General features: G+C 29.4%; 1 protein-coding gene across 1 annotated transcript; it reads left to right on the top strand.

Annotated features, from left to right (window-relative positions):
* Positions 1-10,175: 10,175 nt before the first annotated feature.
* On the top strand, positions 10,176-14,351 carry LOC107604668 (putative HVA22-like protein g). Its single transcript, XM_016306306.3, has 7 exons — positions 10,176-10,490; positions 10,621-10,671; positions 10,771-10,869; positions 11,404-11,460; positions 11,565-11,628; positions 11,753-11,977; positions 13,811-14,351. The coding sequence occupies exons 2-7, from the start codon at positions 10,640-10,642 to the stop codon at positions 14,084-14,086; spliced, it is 753 nt and encodes a 250-aa protein (XP_016161792.1). The 5' UTR covers positions 10,176-10,490; positions 10,621-10,639; the 3' UTR covers positions 14,087-14,351.
* The last annotated feature ends 8,645 nt before the right edge of the window (positions 14,352-22,996 follow it).

Raw genomic sequence — 22,996 nt, 5'->3', positions numbered from 1 at the left:
AAAAGCAGGATCAGCCAATATAAATTAGGTAACAAAAATAAAATAATTTATTCTACCATTAGTATATTATATTAATAATACTAAAAAAACAAAAAAAAATAAAATTTGTCTTATTTAATATTTATTAATATAATAATTAATAAATATTAAATAAGACTTATATTAATAAATATTAAATAAAATAAATTTTAACTATTTTTATTTAATTTTTTTATTATTAAATATTTTCGATTTATATATTTGTATGCCATCAAACAATTATAAACTAAAAGTACTACTAACCTAATCATAAATATGAAAGATATAATATAAGTTCATGAACAACTTCGTGGAAACTAACTCCTTGTACGTTGTCGCTGGTCAAATCATTTATTCAATTCTGATTATAAATATATCATATGGGTCATTATTTTTTTCGTTTTAGTGACCAACGATACATCATCAAGTGAGAGTTACTGGCATCATTATCAAATATAATAGAAAAATATTATTTGTACACTAAAATCAGCCACTAAAACTAATTATCAATGTATTTATGTATAAATATATATGTGGTTTAATTTATTTTCATAGTGTATTCATATTTTAGTATATATTTTATACTGATAATAAATTTTTGTTGCTGATTTTAGTATACACGTAATAAAACCCTATAATAAAATTCAAAAAATCTGTCCGATTCGTTTGTTACACATTGCTCTTGACGAATTGAAGATGGCCGAATTTCATGTCCAGTCATGAAATACAAACCAATAAGGATAAGAACCAGTAAACAATTTTCTTACAATTCGTGGTTAGCTCACCAACCATAGTTCATTAACAAGTTCATCAGGTTAATTATTTTCTATTTCCTGAAAAGATAGGTGGTATCACAACACTTAAATATTTTAGACCTAAAATAGTTAACAAGAGACATTTTTTCAGATTTCGAACTATATTTTATAGGTAAGGTTTGCCTAGTTCGCTCCTATTAAGTTTTAGGTTACTAATAATACTAAACATTAATTAAAAAGTTGATATATTGTCACTTTCATATATTTATAAACACCTCTTATTTTTATTCGTTTTTACTAAAATGTCCTTTGTTAAATAAACACTTTTTATATATTGTCAATTTTATATATATATATATATATATATATATATATATATATATATATATATATATATATTGTGGATATGCTTATCAAGATACGTGGAAATCTAATTAAAATCCGTAATGCGATTCTATTAGTTTGCAGATCGAGTCTGATTATCTAATCCGATAATCTTGCAGATCGAATTAATATCTATAATTTTTAAATTGGATTCGGATAAATACTTTAAATATGCAGAATAATTTTTTAATGAGATTAATTTTAATATATTAACCGTATAAAATATTTTATATAATTAATGAATCTCATCTATTCTTTTAAATGATTTTTTTTTACTGATATATATAATATTACATAATTAGATATATTTATAAAACTGTTTTACATTAAAATACATTAAAATTTAATTCTTTAACTAATTATTTTCGCTAATATATATTTTCTCCTTCTTTTGAGCATAAAATACAAATATTCAATTGTGATTACCATATGTAATCAACATAAATGGATAAATCACATGAAATGACGAAAATGGGCTCCTCTATGTTGATGATGATGATGAGTGCTTCTTGTCTAACTGCCAAAACAGTTGATCCGGTTAAGGTTCCGAGGCGGTTGCGTATAAAATGGAAGACAAGCGTATATGCTAAGAAAACCCGCTAAATATATTCTCTTTTTTAATTTCATTTATTTTAACTTTTTCTTCTTTAAATATTAATTAGAGTTTAATTTTCAATATTATAACACAAAGAGAGACTTTGGAGATGATGCAATTGAAAGAAAATCAGAGTTAATGGATCAACGATAGAAAGATCAAAATTATTATTATTATACAATTACAAGAAAGTATTAAATTAGTATAAATAATTATCTATTATTATAAAATAGTATATTAAAATCTTTGTGAGTAAACATTTAAATTGATTTTTAACAAATTTTAAAATGGTATTTTTTATTTCTAACAAAAATTTTAATATATATATAGGGTAAAAAACTCAAATGAGCCAAGGGGAGCTCATTTTTACCCAAATCCGCCAAAACAAATTTTAATACATCAATCCACTAGAACACATTTTTATATAATTCGAATCAATAGGATTCGAATTAACTTTGCACATAATTCGAATTGATTCAATTCGAATTATGACCAAATACTCTTCCCACGTAGTTCGAATCAATTAGATTCGAATTAGGCATGCAAGGTTCGAATTATATCAATTCGAATTACATAGAGCACGTGGCTTAGGGGAGTTCGAGTCGAGTTGATTCGAATTACTTTCATATTGTAATTCAAAGTAATTATCCTTTGTGGCATATACAGTGATTATTGATAATTTATCTTTCAACCAGAGTTTCAAAGTTCGAATGAGATCGTCAAATTTAATTGATATCTCTAATACGGTCGCTAGAAAATCCTAAAAACGAGAGAGCTCAAAAACTGATAGAAATTTGTGATATATTAGTTAAAAATGATAGTAATTGGTGTGTGAAAAGAGACACCAAGGTACTTTATTTTATTTTTTTATCTTTAATTGCTCTTAAATTATTTTTCAATTATTATTCAGATAATAAAAATCCTAAGATGATAATTATTGACTCATTGTTTTTATGATTAACTAATATTTTGGTTTGTTTTTGTTATATAGTTATAAAAGGGTACGAGGGTTGGTTATCTGAAGAGGAATATCATTGTTGATCTGACTGAATTTTAAGAGCTGAAAAATTAATAGATGTGCTCGTTGAAATGGGAGATTGAAAGCATACGAACAAATTCAAAATTCTAACCTAATTTATTGGAAATGGTGATTGGATTTGAGAGGAATTATGGTTTTAAAATTGGAGAAGAAGAGGTGTATTTGGTGCAGATTATGAAAATGACACTACTATCAAGTTTCAAGAGAAACATCGCATCAATTGAAAAAAAAAGAGAAGATAATGTAAATCTTGAAACTCTGGTAGAAGAATAATTTATGAATAATCACGGTATATGTCACAAGGGGTAATTTACCCTTTATTTTAGAAATGGTAGAGTAGAATTCACTTATTTTTTATTATGTAATAAATTTATGTCTTAATTATTTAGCTTACTAATATTTTTTACTAAACCAATTTAATATTATACTCTCGAGTCTTTGTATCTTTTAAATTAGATTTTATATAATTACCACTATATCTATTTTTTAAAAATCATTTATTTTTTAATATTAACATATTTAATATTTATATTATTATATAAAATAATAATAATGACTTACCTAACTATGTTTTAGTAATTACATTCTGCATTTTAAATTTTTTAATAAAAAATACTTATTTTTTTAATTTATATTTTTAAAATTTTTTTATAAAAATATTTTTTAAAGACTTTGATACATTTCGAATTATTTTGAATTGCAATATGAAAGTAATTCGAATCAACTCGATTCGAACTTCCCTAAACCACGTGCTCTATGTAATTTGAATTGATATAATTCGAACCTTGTATGCTTAATTCGAATCTAATTGATTCGAACTACGTGGAAAGAGTATTTGGTCATAATTCGAATTGATTCAATTCGAATTATGTGCAAAGCTGATTCGAATCCTATTGATTCGAATTATATAAAAATGTGTTCTGGTGGATTGATGTATCAAAATTTGTTTTGGCGGATTTAAGTAAAAATGAGCTCTTCTGGGCTCATTTGGGTTTTTTACCCATATATATATATATATATATATATATTAGACAAAAAATCAAAATAATTTTTTTATAAAATAATTAAATCCATAAAAAATACCAATATAAGATAAATTAATTCTTTATACAGAGAAACCATCTTCTTCATACTTTTAAATTAATAAAAAATTGTTAAAAACTAAAATATTTTATCCAAAATTTTTTAATAACCAATTTAAATGTTTATTCGATTTTTTCAATGGTAATTTTTTTCTCTTTTCAATAATTACTAGCAAATAATAATAAAATATAAGTGATGTTAGGGTTTTCTTTGATAAAGCCTCTTTATTCTTGACCAAGAAAATAAAAGACTAGTTAGTTAATCAAATAAAAGTATAATATCAAAAAATAAAGGTTGCTGGATATACCACATAATGATGACAAAGAAATGGAAAAAGAAAATATTGTTGTGATGAGAGCTGAGTTGAATGTCTGTTAATATACAAGCGGGTTCAATTTCTCAATGAAACAATATTTAACGAAGTTTGAAAATTTAAAGTTTTATACATGTATAAATAGAGGCTTAGCCTCAGACAAAACACACAACACACAGTAATAAAATATTCTTTTTTTTTATACACTACTAATAATTTCTTTCTCTCTTTTTACGTTATTGTATATAATATATGAGCCATCTTTATTGAGTTAATTATATTAATATTAGAATATTCTATTTATACATCTTTATTTTATATTTATTATATTTTCCTTATTTATTTTACAACACATTATCAGTACGAGACTCTAATCAAATTTTAGGAAGACTCAGATAACAAATTTTCATTATGTCGAAGCTTTCTCATCTTAAATTTAATACTCTTAATATATTTGGAAACAACTATTTATCATAGATACTAGATATTGAAATCCATCTTGATTCAATGGATTCTGGAGATACCATTAAGGTTGAAAATAATGCATCCCAGAAGGATAAAGCCAAAGCCATGATTTTTCTTCGTTGTCATCTTGACGAAGGATTGAAAAATGAATATCTCACATTAAAGATCCTGCAGATCTACGGAAAGATCTTGAAGAAAGGTACAATCATAAAAAAACGGTGATACTTCCTCAAACCCGATATGAATGGACGAACTTGCGTCTACAGGATTTTAAATCCATAAATGAATATAATTCAGCAATGTTTCGAATCACCTCACAAATGAAATTATGTGGAAGAAAGATAACTGATAATGATATGTTAGAGAAAACTTTCTCAACCTTCCATGTCTCGAATGTGCTCCTGTAGCAATAGTATCGAGAAAAAGGATTTAAAAAATATTCTGACTTAATTTCTTGCCTTCTTGTTGCTGAACGCAACAATGAGTTGCTTTTAAAAAATCATGAAGCGCGCCCAGCTGGCGCCGCCCCATTTCCTGAAGTAAATGCGGCAAATCATTATCCCAAAAGAGGTAAAAGACAAGGTTTTAGTAGCAAGAAAAATTATGGAAGGAAAAAGAATTATGTTCATAAGAAATGATCTCACCAGAAGTTGGATAAAGAAAGAAATATTGGGCAAAATAAATCAGCAGAGGATAAGTGTTTCCGTTGTGGTGGAAAGGGCCATTGGTCGTGTACCTATCGTACCCCAAGGCACCTAGTTGATCTTTATCAAGCATCTTTGAAAAAGGGTGACAAAGGAAAGGAAACAAATTTTGTTTCAAATGATGCTGAAAATTACACCACTCATTATGATGTATCTAATTTCTTTGAGGATCCTGAAGGAAATATTGGTAATTTGATCAATGATGGAATAGTTTAATATGTGAGATTGTTAAGTATTTATATAAATAAAGAATGTAAGAAACTTTTTGTTAAGTTTTATTTTCTATGTATCTGAATTTTAAGTATGATGTATAATAAAATATTTACGAATTTTAAAATTACCGAATGTGCTAAGTTAATAATAATAAAAATTTTATTATATACTATACTTCTTAGAAAAATATTTTTAATTGAGAAAATAATTTTACTACGTACAATTTTTCTACTCATTTTATTATTATTTGTCTTTGAAGAGAATCACAAGGACATATAGTGAAGATGTTCGCCTTACGGATAGTGCAAGTTTGCACACCATTCTCAAAAGTGATATATATTTTACCCATCTTGTGCCAAAAGAAGAATATGTTAATACTATTATTGGCTCAAGCAATGTGATAGAAGGCTCCGGAAGAACTATAATTTTGTTTTCTGGAGGAACAAAATTTATAATAAATAATGCACTATTGTCTACCAAGTCTCTAAGAAACTTGTTGAGTTTCAAAGATATTCGCCGAAATGGATATCATATTGAAACAATGAATGAGGGAAATCATGAGTACTTATGTATCACAACTCATTATTTAAACAAAAAGGTTATATTAGAAAAGTTATTCTCACTCTCATCTAGGTTATATTATACCAAGATTAGTACAATTGAATCACAGGTTATTGTAAACCAAAAGTTTACTAACCCAAATGAATTCATAACTTGGTGCGACCGATTGGGTCATCCGGGAACAACCATGATGCAGAGAATTATTGAAAACTCCCATGGACATTCACTAAAGAACCAAAAGATTCTTAAATCTAGTGAATTTTGTTGTGCTGCATGTTCTCAGAAAAAGTTAATTTTAAGTCCATCACCAGTAAAGGTTGGATTTGAGTCCCCTGAATTTCTAGAAAGGATTCAAGGCGATATATATAGACCTATTCATCCACCATGTGGATCTTTTAGATATTTTATAGTCCTAATAGACGTATCTTCGAAATAGTCACATGTGTGCTTATTGTCTTCTCGCAACCTGGCGTTTGCGAGATTACTTGCTCAAATTATTCGATTAAAAGCACAATTTCCAGAAAATCCAATCAAAGCAATTCGTCTGGGTAATGCTGGTGAATTTACTTCCCAAACCTTTGATGCTTATTGTATGGCTAATGGAATAAGTATTGAACATCCAATAGCTCATGTTCACACACAAAATGGGTTAGCAGAATCACTTATTAAACACCTCCAATTAATTGCTAGACCCTTACTAATGAGAACAAATCTCCTAACCTCGGTTTAGGGGCATGCTATTTTACATGTTACAGCACATATTCGTTTGAGGCCAACGAGTTACTATCAGTTCTCTCCTATGCAATTAGTTTTTGGCCAGCAGCCAAATGTTTTCCATTTAAGAATATTTGGGTGTGTGATATATGTTTTCAGTGCACCACCTTCTCGCACCAAAATGGGTCTCCAAAGAAAATTGGGGATATATGTTGGATATGATTCTCCCTTTATAGTAAGGTATCTTGAGATACAAACTGTGGATGTATTTAAAGCCCAATTTGCGGATTGTCATTTTGATGAATCAAAATTTTCAACATTAGGGGGAGAGAATAAGCTTCCTGAAAAGAAACTTAATTTGAATGCATCGTCCTTGATGCATTTGGATCCTCGATCAGGGCAATATGAACTAGAAGTTCAAAATATTATACATTTGTAAAGAATAACAAATGAATTGCCTGATGCATTTTCTGATACAAAGAGGATAACCAAATTTTATATACCAGCGAAAAATGCCCCAATGCGAATTAATGTCCTAGTTGGACAAATTGCCACCAAAGCAAATACACGCCAGAAGCGTGGCAGGCCTGTTAGTTCCAAAAATAAAAATCCTCGAAAAAGAAAAGAGGTAAATACTATTCCTATTGAAAAAGACATAGTAAAGACATCTACAGTTGTCCAAAATTCTAATATAGTTTTAACGCCAAAAGACGTTCAGGTACCTGAAAATTGTGAAAATGACGAGATCTTGATAAATTATGTCTTTACAGGAGAAAAATGAGACCGAAATAAGACAATTATCAATGAAATATTTGCATATAATGTAGCATTGAATATCATGCATGAAAGTAAGGATCTTGAGCCAAGATCAGCAAAAGAATGTCGACAAAGGAATGATTGGCCAAAATGGAAAGAAGTCATGAAGGCTGAATTAGACTCACTTGCAAAACGTGAAGTCTTTAGACCTATAGTCCGTACACCAGAAGATGTAAAATCTATTGGATACCGATGGGTATTTGTGAGAAAACGAAATGAGAAAAATGAAGTTGTACGCTACAAAGATCGACTTGTAGCACAAGGTTTTTCACAAAGACCTGGTATAGATTATGAAGAAACATATTCCCTGTAGTGGATGCAATAACATTGCGTTATTTGGTCAATTTATCCACATATCATAAACTATATATGCATTTAATGGATGTGATAACAGCCTATTAATACGGATCATTAGATCGTGATATCTATATGAAAGTCCTTGAAAGACTAAAGATATCTAAACCATCCAATGAATATTCACAAGGATTATACTCAGTTAAATTGCAAAGATCTTTATATGGTATAAAGCAATCTAGACGAATGTGGTATAATCGTCTTACTGAGTATCTGGCCAAAAACGAATTCAAGAATAATGATATCTGCCTGTGTGTTTTCATAAAGAAATCTGCATCTAGATTCATTATAATTGCTATGTACGTTGATGATTTAAATATCATTGGAATTCTTGAAGAGATTCCAACAACTATAAACGCTCTAAAAGAAAAGTTTGAGATGAAAGATCTTGGAAAGACTAAATTTTGTCTCGGCCTGCAGATCGAGCATACAAAAAATGGGATCTTTATTCATCAAACAACATACACAGAAAAGATCTTGAAGAGATTTTATATGGATAAATCACATCCCTTGAGTACCCCAATGATCATAAGGTCTTTGGAGGTGAAAAATGATCAATTCCGTCTTAAAGAAGAAAATAAAGATATCCTTGATCCTGAAGTATCATATCTTAGTGCCATTGGAGCACTAATGTATCTTGCTAATAACACACGACCCAATATATCATTTTCTGTGAACTTACTAGCAAGATATAGTTCCTCTCCAACCAAAAGACATTGGAGTAGAATCAAACAAATCTTTCAATATCTTCATGGAACGGTTGATATGGGATTGTTTTATCTATATGGATCCAAGTCACAATTAGTTGGCTATGCAGATGCTGGATACTTGTCTGATCCACATAAAGAGAGATCTCAAACAGGATACCTATTCACATATGGTGGTACAACTATATAATGGAAGTCCACAAAACAGACGATTGCGGCAACATCCTCTAATCATGGTGAAATACTAGCGATACATGAAGCTAGTCGCGAGTGTTTTTGTCTCAGGAGTTTGATCCAATATATTCTGTCATCATGTGGACTGATTATTCATAAGATAGCTCCAACTGTCCTGTTTGAAGATAATACAACATGTATTGCTCAACTTAAAGGCGGATATATCAAAGGCGATAGAACAAAGCATATTTCTCCCAAATTCTTCTTCACTCATGATCTTCAAAATCAAGGGACAATTGATATCCAATAAATCCGCTCAAATGATAATCTAGCAGATTTATTTACAAAGTCACTCCCAAAATCCTCCTTTGAAAGATTGGTACATGAGATTAGGATGCGCCGATTTCGAGACATTAAATGATGTCGATAAGAGGGGGAGACTGTACTCTTTTTTCATTGGTCAGGTTTTTTTCTCATTGGGTTTTTCTTGACAAAGTTTTTAATGAGGCAGTCCCCATCACAAAGGAAGTGATATTGTACTCTTTTTTCTTCACTAAAATTTTTTTTCCATTGGATTTTTCTTTAATAAGGTTTTAACGAGGAATAATTCTAAATAGTCATCCAAGAAGGAATATTGTGATAAGAGCTAAGTTGGATGCCTATTAATATATGGACGGCTCAGTTTCTCAATGAAACAATATTTAAAGAAGTTTAAAAATTCAAAACTTCGTACATGTATAAGGCTTAGCCTCAAACAAAACACACAACACACAATAATAAAATATTTTCCTCTCTCTTTATACACTATTAATAATTTTTCTCTCTCTTTACGTTACTGCATATATTATATAAGTCATCTTTATTGAGTTAATTATATTAATATTAAAATTTTTTATTTACACATTTTTATTTTATATTTATTATATTTTTTATTTATTTTACCACAAATGGTACCATATTTCTGATTGTGTATTTTCATATAGTATCAAAGAAAAAGTATTACTTTTAACAATTAAAAGTAACTTGGTAACTAAGCAAAAAATAAATTATCTAAGTTATCTTTAATTATTAAATACTGACGAAATTTAAAAAGATAATTTAGATAATTGAATTTTAGTTATTAATCGTTAAACTATTAAAATAACATTTGTTCTCTGAAAATAATATTCCGTCAAATACTTAAATGTCAGTCTTAAATTTCTGTTTTGACGATAACCTATCCAAAAAAAAAAAAAAAAAAGTAAAATTCTTAAATTAAAGTTAAAGCGAAAAAACATTTTGATGGTGGGGTCGCGTATATACATGTCTTTTGTTCCAATAAATATGGCATGTGTCAATGTTTTTGGTGTCTCGAATCCAAGAGCTTCTTCATCATCATTGTGCTTCAGAGTTAGCAATAGCATCATCACCGCGTGATTCTTTCTCCTGCAGAATTAAAATAATTTAATTTAATCAAACGGCCCCATCCCATTCTCCAAAGGGTGTTTAAAAGTCTCAACCAAGTCCATTTTCTTTGGCGGTTGCGGTTTCAACTTCGATTTTCCTCTGACTCTGTCAAAACGTGAACCCAGTCGTGGGTTTGTATAAAGCCACAGGTAATGTTTCTTTCTTTGTTTTTCTTTTGGAGAAGATATCATTATAGTTATTAGCACAAGAATCTTTGTTTTTCTAAGTTCTCAGACAAAGCTCCGTTGACGATTCGGAATTGCTTGCTTTTTGTTTCAGAGTTAGTTTCTATTTGATTATGTTGGGGGATTTCCTTACAAGGTGTCTTATGTAAGTACATACATATGTTGTTTCTTGCTCTGTTTTCAGTTTATATCTTTATGATTATTATTATTGTTACTAATATCTTGTATTTGTTTTGGATTGAAGATTGCTTCTGGGGTATGCATATCCTGGATTTGAATGCTACAAAACTGTGGAGAAGAACAGGGTTGACAACGAGGAACTTCGATTCTGGTGCCAATACTGGTATTACAACCTACCTTACCCTTCTGAAATGGTTGTTATAATTCACGAGTTACTGATATCATCATTATTATATAATTTACAAGGTTAGGGATAATAATGACAGGATTGGTTGTAGTGGAGAAGAAGTGGGTATAAGCCTTAATTATTAAAAAAATAAAGCCCTATAGAAGGGATCTTCTTTTGTAATATTCAAAGGGGATTTAATATCTTTAAAAAGAAGGATAGACCATGTGCACCATCATGGATTTGCGTAGCATGTTAGGCCTTGTACCAATTTTGTAATTGGTATGATACAAACAAGTGTCTTAGAAGTTAGAAGCCTTTTCTTGCAAGCAAGAGATAAAGAATAACAGAGAAAAGGGATTTAAAAAGGCGAAAATTGGGGAACACGTCTTATCTCTTCTAATCATAGTTTGATACTTTGCAAATATTCATGTTGATGAGTAATCGAATGTGGACATGTAATTGTTGGTATTTTTCTTTTTGTAGTTGGTACCTATAATTTATGCCCCTTTTGCACCATCAATTTTGCAGGATCATTGTTGCAATGTTTACTGTGCTGGAAAAACTTGCAGATGTAGTTGTTGGATGGTTAGTGTAATAGTGTTTAACTTTTTTATTTTTAATTTTCATATTGTTGAATTATGATTTATAATTTTGCATTAGATTAGCAATAACGCGTTATATTTATGAAGGTTTCCATTGTACGATGAGCTGAAGCTTGCACTTTTTATCTACCTATGGTATCCTAAGACTAAGGTACAATGACTCATTTGGCAACTCTTTTTATTCATTTATTTATTTTTATTTAATATAAATGATTAAGAAAGGTGAAGTTCATAGTTGATATAATTGGATATAATGTAAATGTCGGTTAATGCAGGGAACGGGATATGTGTATAATTTTGTGTTGCGGCCTTATGTGTCAAGACATGAAAACGACATTGACAAAACATTTCAAGAATGGAGAGTTAGGGCATGGAATTTGGCCATTTTTTACTGGAAAAACTGCACTGAATTGGGGCAAACTGCATTTTGGCAGGTTCTCGACTACTTGGCTGGCCAATCCGCAAAATTTTCCGGCAAACCCGACACTAAAAAGAATAAGGTGAATTTTCCCTTTCAAGTCAAGTAGCGAGAGATTACTATTTGATTAAAGGATTTAATTTTGATTACGTGTTCATTCGTTTAATTAGATATGGTCCCATTAGCAAAAATAACCATTTAAAAAATGAATTTGAATGGTTTACTGGATCACTATCAAAGGACTTGAAATCTCTATTAAAATGAACAACTTATCTATTATATTATATTATTAATTTTATAATCAAAATGTGTCACATCACTCTATTGTTACAATTGAAATCAAATCTTTTTTTTTTTAAATTAAAGAGTTCTCTCCTCTTCTCTCTTCTTTTTTTTGTCTCTCTCATTCCTTCACTTATTTTATCTCTTTTATGTATCATTAATTAATTACAAATTTGACAATAAAAACATACAACATGACATTATCTAATTGTATTGAAATTAAATTAAAAATTAAAATTAAAATATAATTATATTATATATTATATTTATATATTACTAACTAATTATTTAACTAAAATGTGTCACATGATATTGTCTTATTAAAATTTAGAGAAAATATTTTCTTCTAAAATTACTAAATTAGTAAACCTCTTTTTTATGCCTCTCTTTTTTTCTATTTCTCTCTATTATTCTCCTTCTATATATAATTTATAATTTATAATTTATATTTTATATTAATAATTTGATAAATCAAAATGTGTTATCAGATATTTTTTAATTATAATTAAAATAAAATTTTTTTAATTTCCAAAATTAATAAACTTGCTCTCATTTTTTTTATCTCCTCTCTTTTTTTTCATTTATTTCTCTATTTTTTTCTGCTTTTCTGTTTTATAAAAATAAAATTAACAATATAATATAATTTAAATAAAAATTATTATTATATACATATTTTTATTTAGTTTTAAATTTTTATTGTTTATCTTTTTAATTTATATTTTCACTTTTTTTTAAATATTTATTATATATAATTTAAAAAAAAATACTAATGTTATGATTAAAAGTTAGAATCAAGATTCAATTGTTTTTAAAAAAGTAAATTTGAGTTAATCTTATAACTATCAATTATGATAATATCTAATTATATTTTTATATATATAGAAAAAAATATTATTTTTAAATAGTAAGCATAAAAGTTAATTATTTCTATTTGTGCAATAGACTTAACACTAATCAAATATAAAAGTATATACATTAATTTTTTTTAAATTTTAGAAAATAAATGTTAAAATTAATTATTAGTAAAATTAAATTTTTTTATATGAAAATAATAATTAAAAAATTCTTTATTTAATTTTTTTTAACTACAAAAATCCTGATCTTCTTAGTCAAAAGAGACTTTTGTTCTTTATGACATTTTTGTAAAAGTAGTTTAATACTGTAAATTTGTTGTGGCATAATAAGTAATTTTAAAAGATACTAGTATTGCAATAATGATGTTAAAGAATTAACATTTTTTAATAAATATTAGACAATTTTTTAAAAATAATTTTGCTTATTTTAAATTCTAAATTTTATATCATAAACTCTTAATTTACATTATAAATTATACAAATCCTAAACTATAAAACTGACTAATATTGATTAAAGAAAAAAAGGAGGGGGATGACCCTCAACTTGATAATTTTTATATATAAAATTTTTTATTTTACAGTTTAGTCCTCTCTTCTCCTGCTAAGTTATATTTTTGATGTTGGTCTCCTCCAAATAAAAGCTTCAGCTCCACCTTGATTGACTAACCAAAAATTAGTTCTCTATGTATTCTCTATTGCAATTCAATGTCATAACGTAAATACAATTAGTTAGTGGCGTTGTTGAGGATAGTAAGTAATATTATGGTGTTACATTGCAGAAAAGGGGTAATGAGATTGCAGCTCCAAGTGCACCACCATTGCCTTCATTGCGTGAGGCTCTATTTGAAAACGGCAACATGAATGGCTCAGGTTCAGGTTCAGGGCACAGCAAATTAACGCGCCGTAATGTTTCGGACGCGCACAATGCCAGGCCAGTGAATTTCCATTTAGATCCCCAAACGGGTTTCTTGCATGAGGAGGAGCCATGGGGGCCTGACGAAAATGACAAACCCGGTGGAGTCTTCGAGAAGCTACGACGCTTGCGTAAGAGTTAGACCCTAAAAAAAGCCAACACTAGGGAATATTACAGAAGCTTCAAACGAAAACTGGGAACGGTGAGCACAAAAAGCCCATCAGTCTAGAACTGTAACCCCGTGTACATACCTCACTCACATTAAGCCCGGCACAAAGGGAAATTGGAATTAACTTATAGCATTCACATTCATGTAATGTCTGGTTGTAACATATGTACTGAATAGATTGTTTCTTCTTTTCTTTCTTGGAACAACCACATACATCAATTGATTATTCTTTTCATTTCTTTTATTCTTTACGCTTGGAGGCCACAACAATTGAGAGCCACCGCTTGCCAAATTTAAAAAAAGAAAAAGAATAAAATAAAAATTGTACAGACCAAGCTACATATGCTATTTTTCAAGCATAGAAAAAAGCAAAACAAGGAGTAAATCTTCAATTTTGTTTATGATTCAATTTACTTTTACATTTTTTAAAATGTTTAATTTAATCCTGAGATTATATTTGGTGATTCAACTTAGTCCCTTTACAAATATTATATTGTAAAAGGATTAAATTGAATTATAAAACTTAATTTCAAAGATTAAATAAAACATTTTAAAAGTAAATAATTATAATGAATCACACTTAAAAACCTGAAAAAACAAAATTGAAATTTTACTGGCAAAACAAATATTTAGATTGGTATCCTGAAGCATGGGCTTACTGGGCTTCTGAGATTGAAGCGTTATGATGTTTTGCTTAGTAAGCTTCTGAAAGCAAGGAGTATACGGTCAAAGATTTTGGCGATGCGGCGGAAGAGGGAGCCGAGACAGGCGGAGAAGCGGCGGAGGAAGCGAGTGGATGAGGCGGAGGAGGAGGAGGATGGGGAGCTGGACATGGGCTGGAGGTAAGCCCAGGCAGCATGCTTGACAAGGCGGTTGCGGATGGAGATGGAGGAGGAGGAGGCGGCGGTGGGGGAATTGACGGCGGAGGAGGAGGAGGAAGGGAGGACGTCTCTGAGGGAGGTGTAGAAGGAGGAAGAAGTTGAGTTGGCGTTGAAAGAGACCAGCTCGAAGGTCTGATTGGTGTGGGGAGAGTCCAAGCTTGATGTGCGGTGGGGGACGGAGAGTTTGCTGGGCGGTGGCGCCACCATGGAGTTGTGGCGGCGGAGTGTTGCGGCGGAGGAATCAGCCATGGAATCAGAGAATGATTTGTGTGTTTTGTGTGGAGAGCTTTGGCGAGAAACACGCGGTGCGGGAGGCAGTGAGGTAACTAGAAGCTAAAATGGGAACAGAGCAAAACAAAAAGAAAAAAAAAAAAATATATATATATATATTAAGAATTTGAAAAAGTTGCTCGTTCTTAGACTTTTTCATAAATAAATAAATAAAATGTGATCCCAGTAGTAGTAGGCCGCAAAAATAAATAATAGGTGCATACGCTCCAACATCAATGCAATTATTGGTCTACTTTGTCCGTCTCTATCTTTTCTCAAGTTTGGAGTTCGGGTGTTTTACAAAAGAAATGAGCTAAAATGAATTCTAAGAATGGATATTAAGAGTATAATAACGACAATATTATAAGATTTTTTTTATTTAATGTATTGAAAATGTAAAAGAGAAAATTTTTTAAATGTTTAGTTTAAAATCATTTTTTATATTATTAAAATAAATAATAAGGATGTCAAAACAGTGAACTAACTAGGCTAACCTAACAAACTTGGCAAAAAGGCAAGTTGAACTGAATTTTGAGCTTACCAAATATGTATTTCCAAGCTTAAGGGGACTGGTGGGCGAATTAGCATGGTGAATCAATTTGAATTTTTTTTTTTAAATACAAAAGAGGAGTTAATATATATACAAAAGTTAAAAATTAAAATTGAAAAACACACCTCTCCCATTACTCTAACAAGAGCCACCAAAGCCAAGATTTAAGGTAGTATTTATTTCTAAAGAATGAAACTTAGTAAAGAATTGAACTTTAATATTATGTTTAGTAGTCAAAGATTAGAATTTAAATTTTAGTTTTGTGACACAAAATTTTAACCTTTTCAATGGCTTTAGAAGGTGGAACACAAAAAACTAACATTTTTGAAAATAGAAACTAAAATTTTAGCAATATTTTTTTAATAACTAAAGATATTTTAGTAAATATTTGTATTTTAACTCCATATCTATTTTGAACCAAATAAGATACTAATATATAACTCAGTTGTGAATACTTTATACTAAATATAATACTGAGATTTAATTTAATCTCACTCTCTCGGTCTCTTTTTTCTAATCTCTTTTCCTTCTCCTTTTTCAAACACAGTTTAAAAAAGAGAAAGTTCTCTTTCGTCGATCTTTCTTCCTCTTTGCTTTTATCTTGTGTAATTTTTTTATAGTGTTCTCTCATCCCACAATGTTTCTACTAGTAGTCACCACTTAGCATCATTTTTCTTGAATTTATTGCTCGGCATTCTCTATTCAACGACGTCACCACGTTTTGACAGCGTCATCTTTAGCGACATCTTTTTTTTAAGTGAGTTCAATAAGTAATCTATTTTTACTTTTTTATTCTTTTTCTATTGTTATTTATATATTTATTTATTTTCTTTTTTCTTCTTACATATATGCTCGAGATGGTGAGACTTAACTTGATTTTTTAATCATAAAGATAATTTTTTAATTGTAAAATTCTATTTCTATATTTATGTTGTATTGTGCTATAAAATTTGTTTGTGTTTCAAAATTATTTGTTAATTATAAATTAAGTTAAAATAGTTATCTTTTATATTTTATTGTAATTTGAGAATAGATATTGTGAAAGATAATTCCACTACAAGATTTATATTTAATTGAGAGAATTTTTTAGTAGAGGTTTTTAAAAACCTCTAAAATACATTTTATTTATGACAATTTATAAAACTCCCTCTAATAGTTAACTCAAAATTAAGATTTAAACTCTCATTTATAAAACAAAACCCCTCTTCTTCTTAGTTTTTATGTAATGAGACCGAATGAGAGAGAAGAGAAGAGAATGGCGACAAAACCTTAAATTCTCCACCGCCGGTTTCATCGCCGTTGCAGTCGTCAGTTTCACCGCCATTACAGTCGCCGGTTCCACCGCTGTTTCCATCACAGTTATTGCAGGAAGCTTCTCAATCGAGCCACATCCTCTATCAACATTATGGTTTCAGATCTATTTGCTCTGTAGTTATGGTTGCTACTACAGTTTCTGCCGCTGCAGTTTCTGCCACCGTTGCCGCCATAGTTTACGTCATTGTTGCCGCTGTAGTTAATTGCCACGTCGAAAGCTTCTGAATTGAGCCATTATTTTAGATCTGTTTTCTTTTCTTCTTCAGTTTTCATTTGTTTTCGTGTGGAGTGATTCCTGTGGTTAAAGTTCTCTAACTCCACTTAGTTACTAGATAAAAAAAAGCATTTAATTTACTGAACTGTTTTATTTATGTATCTTTCATTTTGGTTCCTTACTCTTCAAGAAATGTTCACATTAGAACAAAGTTAAATATTCACATTTTTTTTAAGTGATAATTATAATATTTAAGTATTTTTTAATAATTTAAAGGGTATAAACGTTACAACTAACCTGCAATTATATGCTTTCTTTGTAGCTTCAACATGAAAACATGTCCATAGATATTATAGAAGTAATATGAAAGGAATAAAAAGTGAGTTAAAGATAATATCTGAGAAGTTCTTAGTACTATAACTGAAATTTTCTTTCTTTCTCAGGTGAAAGTAGTAATGGCATCAAAGAGCTTAATGCTAAAAACACAATGCAAAAAGCAAAGGTAAGATAATATTAGAATAATAATTTAACGAAAAAGAATTTTAGCAGGATCAATTAATAAATTTAATATTGTGATTTTCACGAAAAGAATCTAAAGGGTAAAGAGAAGTAACAATTCTCAATTTGCATTTTATTGAGGGGGTTCAATAGACTTTCTCAGTTTAAAATATGCTTGAAATGACCATATTCTGCATGCTCCGAAACCTGGCTGAATTAGCTTGAATTTTCAACTTAAACATCTAAGTATCATTAGATAAGGAATCAAACTCAAATGGTAGCAACAGATCTACCTTGGGTTCGATACATCAATGGCAGCAAGTATATGTATATCTGAGATGGTGGCGTTTGGCGAGGAAAAGAACAAATACTTCAATATCAGCATGATGAAATGTCTCCAAAAAATAATTCTATCGTCATCGGACTGCATGGAACATATGATAACATCCTTTTCAAATCAGCATGTGTCTTTCCTGTGAAACTGTTAAAAATTCGGTACTCTGTTGATGTTTTTAGATTCTTAAAACTTGTCCCTATCAAACAAAAAAGGAGTCAACTCACAAATCTTTATTGGTTAATTTTATATAAAACATATATTCAACGAGATTATTATGACAAAATATTCTTTTTTTTTTTCGCTTTCCTTTCTATTTTCTTTGGGGGTTTACTTACCATTGTTCAGTAGTCCAAAACACCGCACAATGAATTCAACTGTTATGGAGTTTTTTTTTTGTGCTGATAATCAATGACTTCTCATCTCAACTATATGATGATGCTAAAGCTACCATCATATCTTAGTTAATAGCTCATTCAGGCACATATCTTAGCCAGCCAAAGTCCATGTTCTCAACCTCCCTCATTTTCTCTCCGTCCGTTTTTTAACTTAAATGCTTTATAACTGAAGTCACGTAACATGGCAAACACCTAAAAACTAATGTTTTTTTACACAGACAATGATAATCAGCAGTGACAACCAAAGAAAAATTCGGTATTAACATTTACTATTAACACACAAAATCCCGGGTTAATTTAGCTTATTTAGTCTATTATTTATGTAAAAAATACTCAAAATTGACATTTTATTAATTCACCCCTAACCATTTAACATACTTCTTTTGGTCTACCAAGTCTTTTTAGCTGTCTTTTGTTTTTTAGTATTACGTTTATGTGTATCTTTTTTGTTCCTGGTACGAACTATTCTAAATGCTTTTTTTTGAATACCTGATCATGAACAACACAAATATATACTTAAGTCAACTATTTAACTTAAATATAACATTCCAAAAATTTTTTACTAGCATAGCTACAATAACATCTTTATTTAATATAACTAACATAACATCTATGATGTAAGAGTTACAAATTGACGCTATTTGACTAATGCAAAAATCTTCTTAAGCAAGTCACAATTGTAATTATACCTAAGTTCAATTAGCAGTATTTAATCAATTATCATGATCATACTCATGAAGATAAAAGATCCACTCTAAATAAAATAATGAACTAATGCATAATTTTTAACCAACTTAAATTCAGTGGCTACTTTTTAATTGATACATTAATATTATTAATCTCTAAAATACGAATTTAAATGTCACTATTTATATAATTCACATAAAGTGAGAGTTAAAATTATAATTTAGTTATATATGATCTATTTTATTACTCCATTATTTAAGAAAGCTTGAAAAATAAAAGCTAAAGTGTGTGGACCGTTTACATATAAAGGCATACATATATGATAATATCATTTTTATTTTAATGTTAATCTCTTTAATCAAAACACACCACGTAACAAGCAAATTACCAAATAAAAAACAGTTAAAATAAAATAAAATAAAATAAAATAAAATAAAATAAAATAAAATATCAAATTATGAATCAATGTGTGCATTGTGTGCAACAAACCACCGATAAAAAAATCAAGAACACTCTAAAGTCGTTGAACAAATTACCGAATACAGGGCCAATGCCACTTTAAAATATCACCATAGATTTCTATAAGTTTGTAACCAACTCATCATCTCCACCCACAAAATACTATTTATACAACCAGAAAATTAAGACGCGACAGTATTTTCCTTTCCGTAAACCCCTCAATGTAAAATAAAGATTAAAAATTTTATCTTTTTCATTCAATTCAAACACATGCAATAACTAATAATAAAACACTTTTATGCCAGTTGATCAGAACATGTAAACAGATAATATAACATACTTCTATGAATAAAAGATAATGCTATGTGATGTCCCAATTATGAAGATCTGGATTTTCTTTTTCTGTTTCTTTCGTTTTTTTTGTGGAATTATGGTTGGAATAGATTTGGGAGAAATATAGATATCTTACTGGATTTACTATGATGGATTTTTGGATGTTAATTTTTTGGAGAGAAATTATATTTTAATAGATAAGAATTAGGGATGTCAACGGGATAGGGCGGGGGTGGGGGATGCCTCCCTGCTCCCCATCCCCGCCCTCAGATTTGTTCCCCATTTCCGTACTCATTCTCCGCCGTGGAGGAATATTGTTCCCCATCCCTATTTTTCATGGGATTCCATTTTTTACGGGGACTCCATTTCCCATCTACATAATAGTTCTAACTAATTATTAATTTTCATGTGAATAGAGCTAAAAGTATCTATCTTATACAAAAACTGCAAGATTTTATACAAAAAGTCTAAATGACGCAATGTGGGGACGCAACAACGAGTCAAAGGACAAAGCAGTGGACGAGGTGGGAGACGCGACAACAGAAAGGAGAATGGACACGACGGTAGAGTTACGAAAAGGAACGCCACAAATAGAAATTACGACGCGATAAGGGTGATGGCACGGTGAGGTGTGACGATGCGGTGAGAAGGGTGGCGATGGGGTGGCTGTAGAGAGGTTGGATGGAGTATGAACAACGTTAGGGATTTCTGAATTGAAGAAGGGTTATGCAAATAAAGATTAGGAGTTTTGAGTTTCTATATATATATGTGTGTGTGTGAGAAATGACTAAAAAACATATATGAGAAATAAACTATTAAGGATAATTTAGAAAATTCATAAATTTCGGGAAATAGTGGGGACGGGGCGAGCATCCTCGCTCGGGTCCCCACGCCTACTTCGGAGGAATTTTGTCCTCCATCTCCATCCCCACAGAAAAAATTTCCCACAATCGGATCCCCATTCGGGGCAGTTCCCGCAGGAATCCCCGTATCTCGGGGAGTTTTGCCATCCCTAGTAAGAATGTGATAGAAAAATGTTAGGAATTTGATTTAGAAAAAATTAGAATTGATTTTGAAAAGGACATTAATAATACTAAGCGTTCAGAGAAATGTGAATAAAAAGATTTATATTATTCACGCGCTTATCAAAATAATAGAATTCTTTTTTGATATTTTTATATTATATATAACTTTTTGACTACCTAACATCACCATTCCCATAAACACTAAAATAGATAAATTAACGTAATGAGAGAATTTACGATGCAATTTCGATCGATATATGTTTATTCTTTTTTAAAAAAAATAAGTATTAAAAATAGCAACAAGTTGATAAAATAAATAAATAGATAAATTTCGTTTCACATTCCTAAAATATTAATTAACTAACAGTAATACATAATTTTTACAATAAAATCTAATATAATTAAATATATTATAAACAAAATGTTAAAGTTGGTAATAAAATAATATTATATTATATTATATTATATTATATTATATTATGCAATATAAATTAAATTGGATAGACCAGTTTTGAAGCATATATCCCGGATTCCATTTATGTGGTTTGTTAAGAATATATACAATCCACCTATATCTAAATTATTATTGAAGTTTTGATCACTTCTTAATTTGAATTGGATTAATTTTGTTTGAAATTAAACACCCGTACGACCACCCAATCAATGACTATGCTCTAGAGTTAAGTTTCAAACTTTCAACCATGCATGGTTAGGGATCTAAAACAATGAAGCAAAAATATACTTTTAATTGATGACTACCACAGCATTCAAGGATTAATTAGAGCGATAATTTAAATTTTAGGTTATTGAAAAAAAAGGTAAACTGTTTCGCATGTATATAACTGATGAGTGTGAAATTAAAAATGCATGTGCGACCAGTGTGGATCAATTTATTTAACTTAAGTTTTCTGTAATTTAGTGAGTACAACAATGATGTATTTATTGGATGTGATATATTTATTAAATATAAAATATAGGGTAATTTACATAAATAAATTGTTTGTCCCTCAAATTTACGCAATTGCATTGTTTCAAAAATGAAGACGCAAATACATTATTTTATATATCTATAGAAACCGCTACTACCAGTAGCGGTTTATCAAAACACGTAATCCGCTATAGTCAGCAGCGGTTTACATGCCAATGGGGGAACACAGAAACCGCTAGAGGCTGTCGCGGTTTCTGTTTGTTGATGTTTGGCCATAAATCGCTACTGGCAGTAGCGGTTTATGTGTATTGAGACATGTACGTAAACCGCTAGCAGTAGTGGTTTACGTTGATTAGAAAATGTTTGTTTATGCTAAATTAAGTTACAAAAATATTGAGAGAAAGAAACGGAGTATATATTTTTTGCAATCATATGATTTATATGGATAAAAAATGAAGTAATTTTTAAAGAAAAAGTGTATGCTTTAGTGAATATTTTACTAAAAATAAATTATTTTATCATTCATGAGTTTTAGAAGGGATGAAGATAAAAAAAAATTTAGTCTTAGTTTATATATTTTAGTACTCTGTGAGTACTCACTCTTTGATTTGCTATTTAATCTCATTTTAATAATAAATATAAATAAAAAATTATTACATGCATATTTATATTTTTTATTTTATTCATCAAAATTATGATGCTATCACTATTATTTATCCAATTAATCAACTGTAAAATACAAATAATTTTTATTTTTTGGTATAAGACAGCAAAGTTGCACAAATAAAAAAAATCATTTAAGTAGAACCTCAAATGCAAATCAGCAGCAAAGAACATAACCCATTTTCCAAACTCTCCAATCTCCTTTGTATGGTTGATATAAATAAAAGAGAATGAAGTGATTAATGGTAGATACAATTTAAATAATATTATAAATAAAAAATTTAATTTATCATTTCACAATATAATTTAAAAAATATAAATATGCATGT

This window comes from Arachis ipaensis, chromosome B6 (genome assembly GCF_059453495.1).
Source record: "Arachis ipaensis isolate K30076 ecotype BB chromosome B6, ASM5945349v1, whole genome shotgun sequence".
NCBI classification, from domain to species: Eukaryota; Viridiplantae; Streptophyta; class Magnoliopsida; order Fabales; family Fabaceae; genus Arachis; species Arachis ipaensis.
The sequence above is the reverse complement of the archived record's forward strand: the minus strand, read 5'-3'. Positions and strand labels throughout refer to the sequence as shown.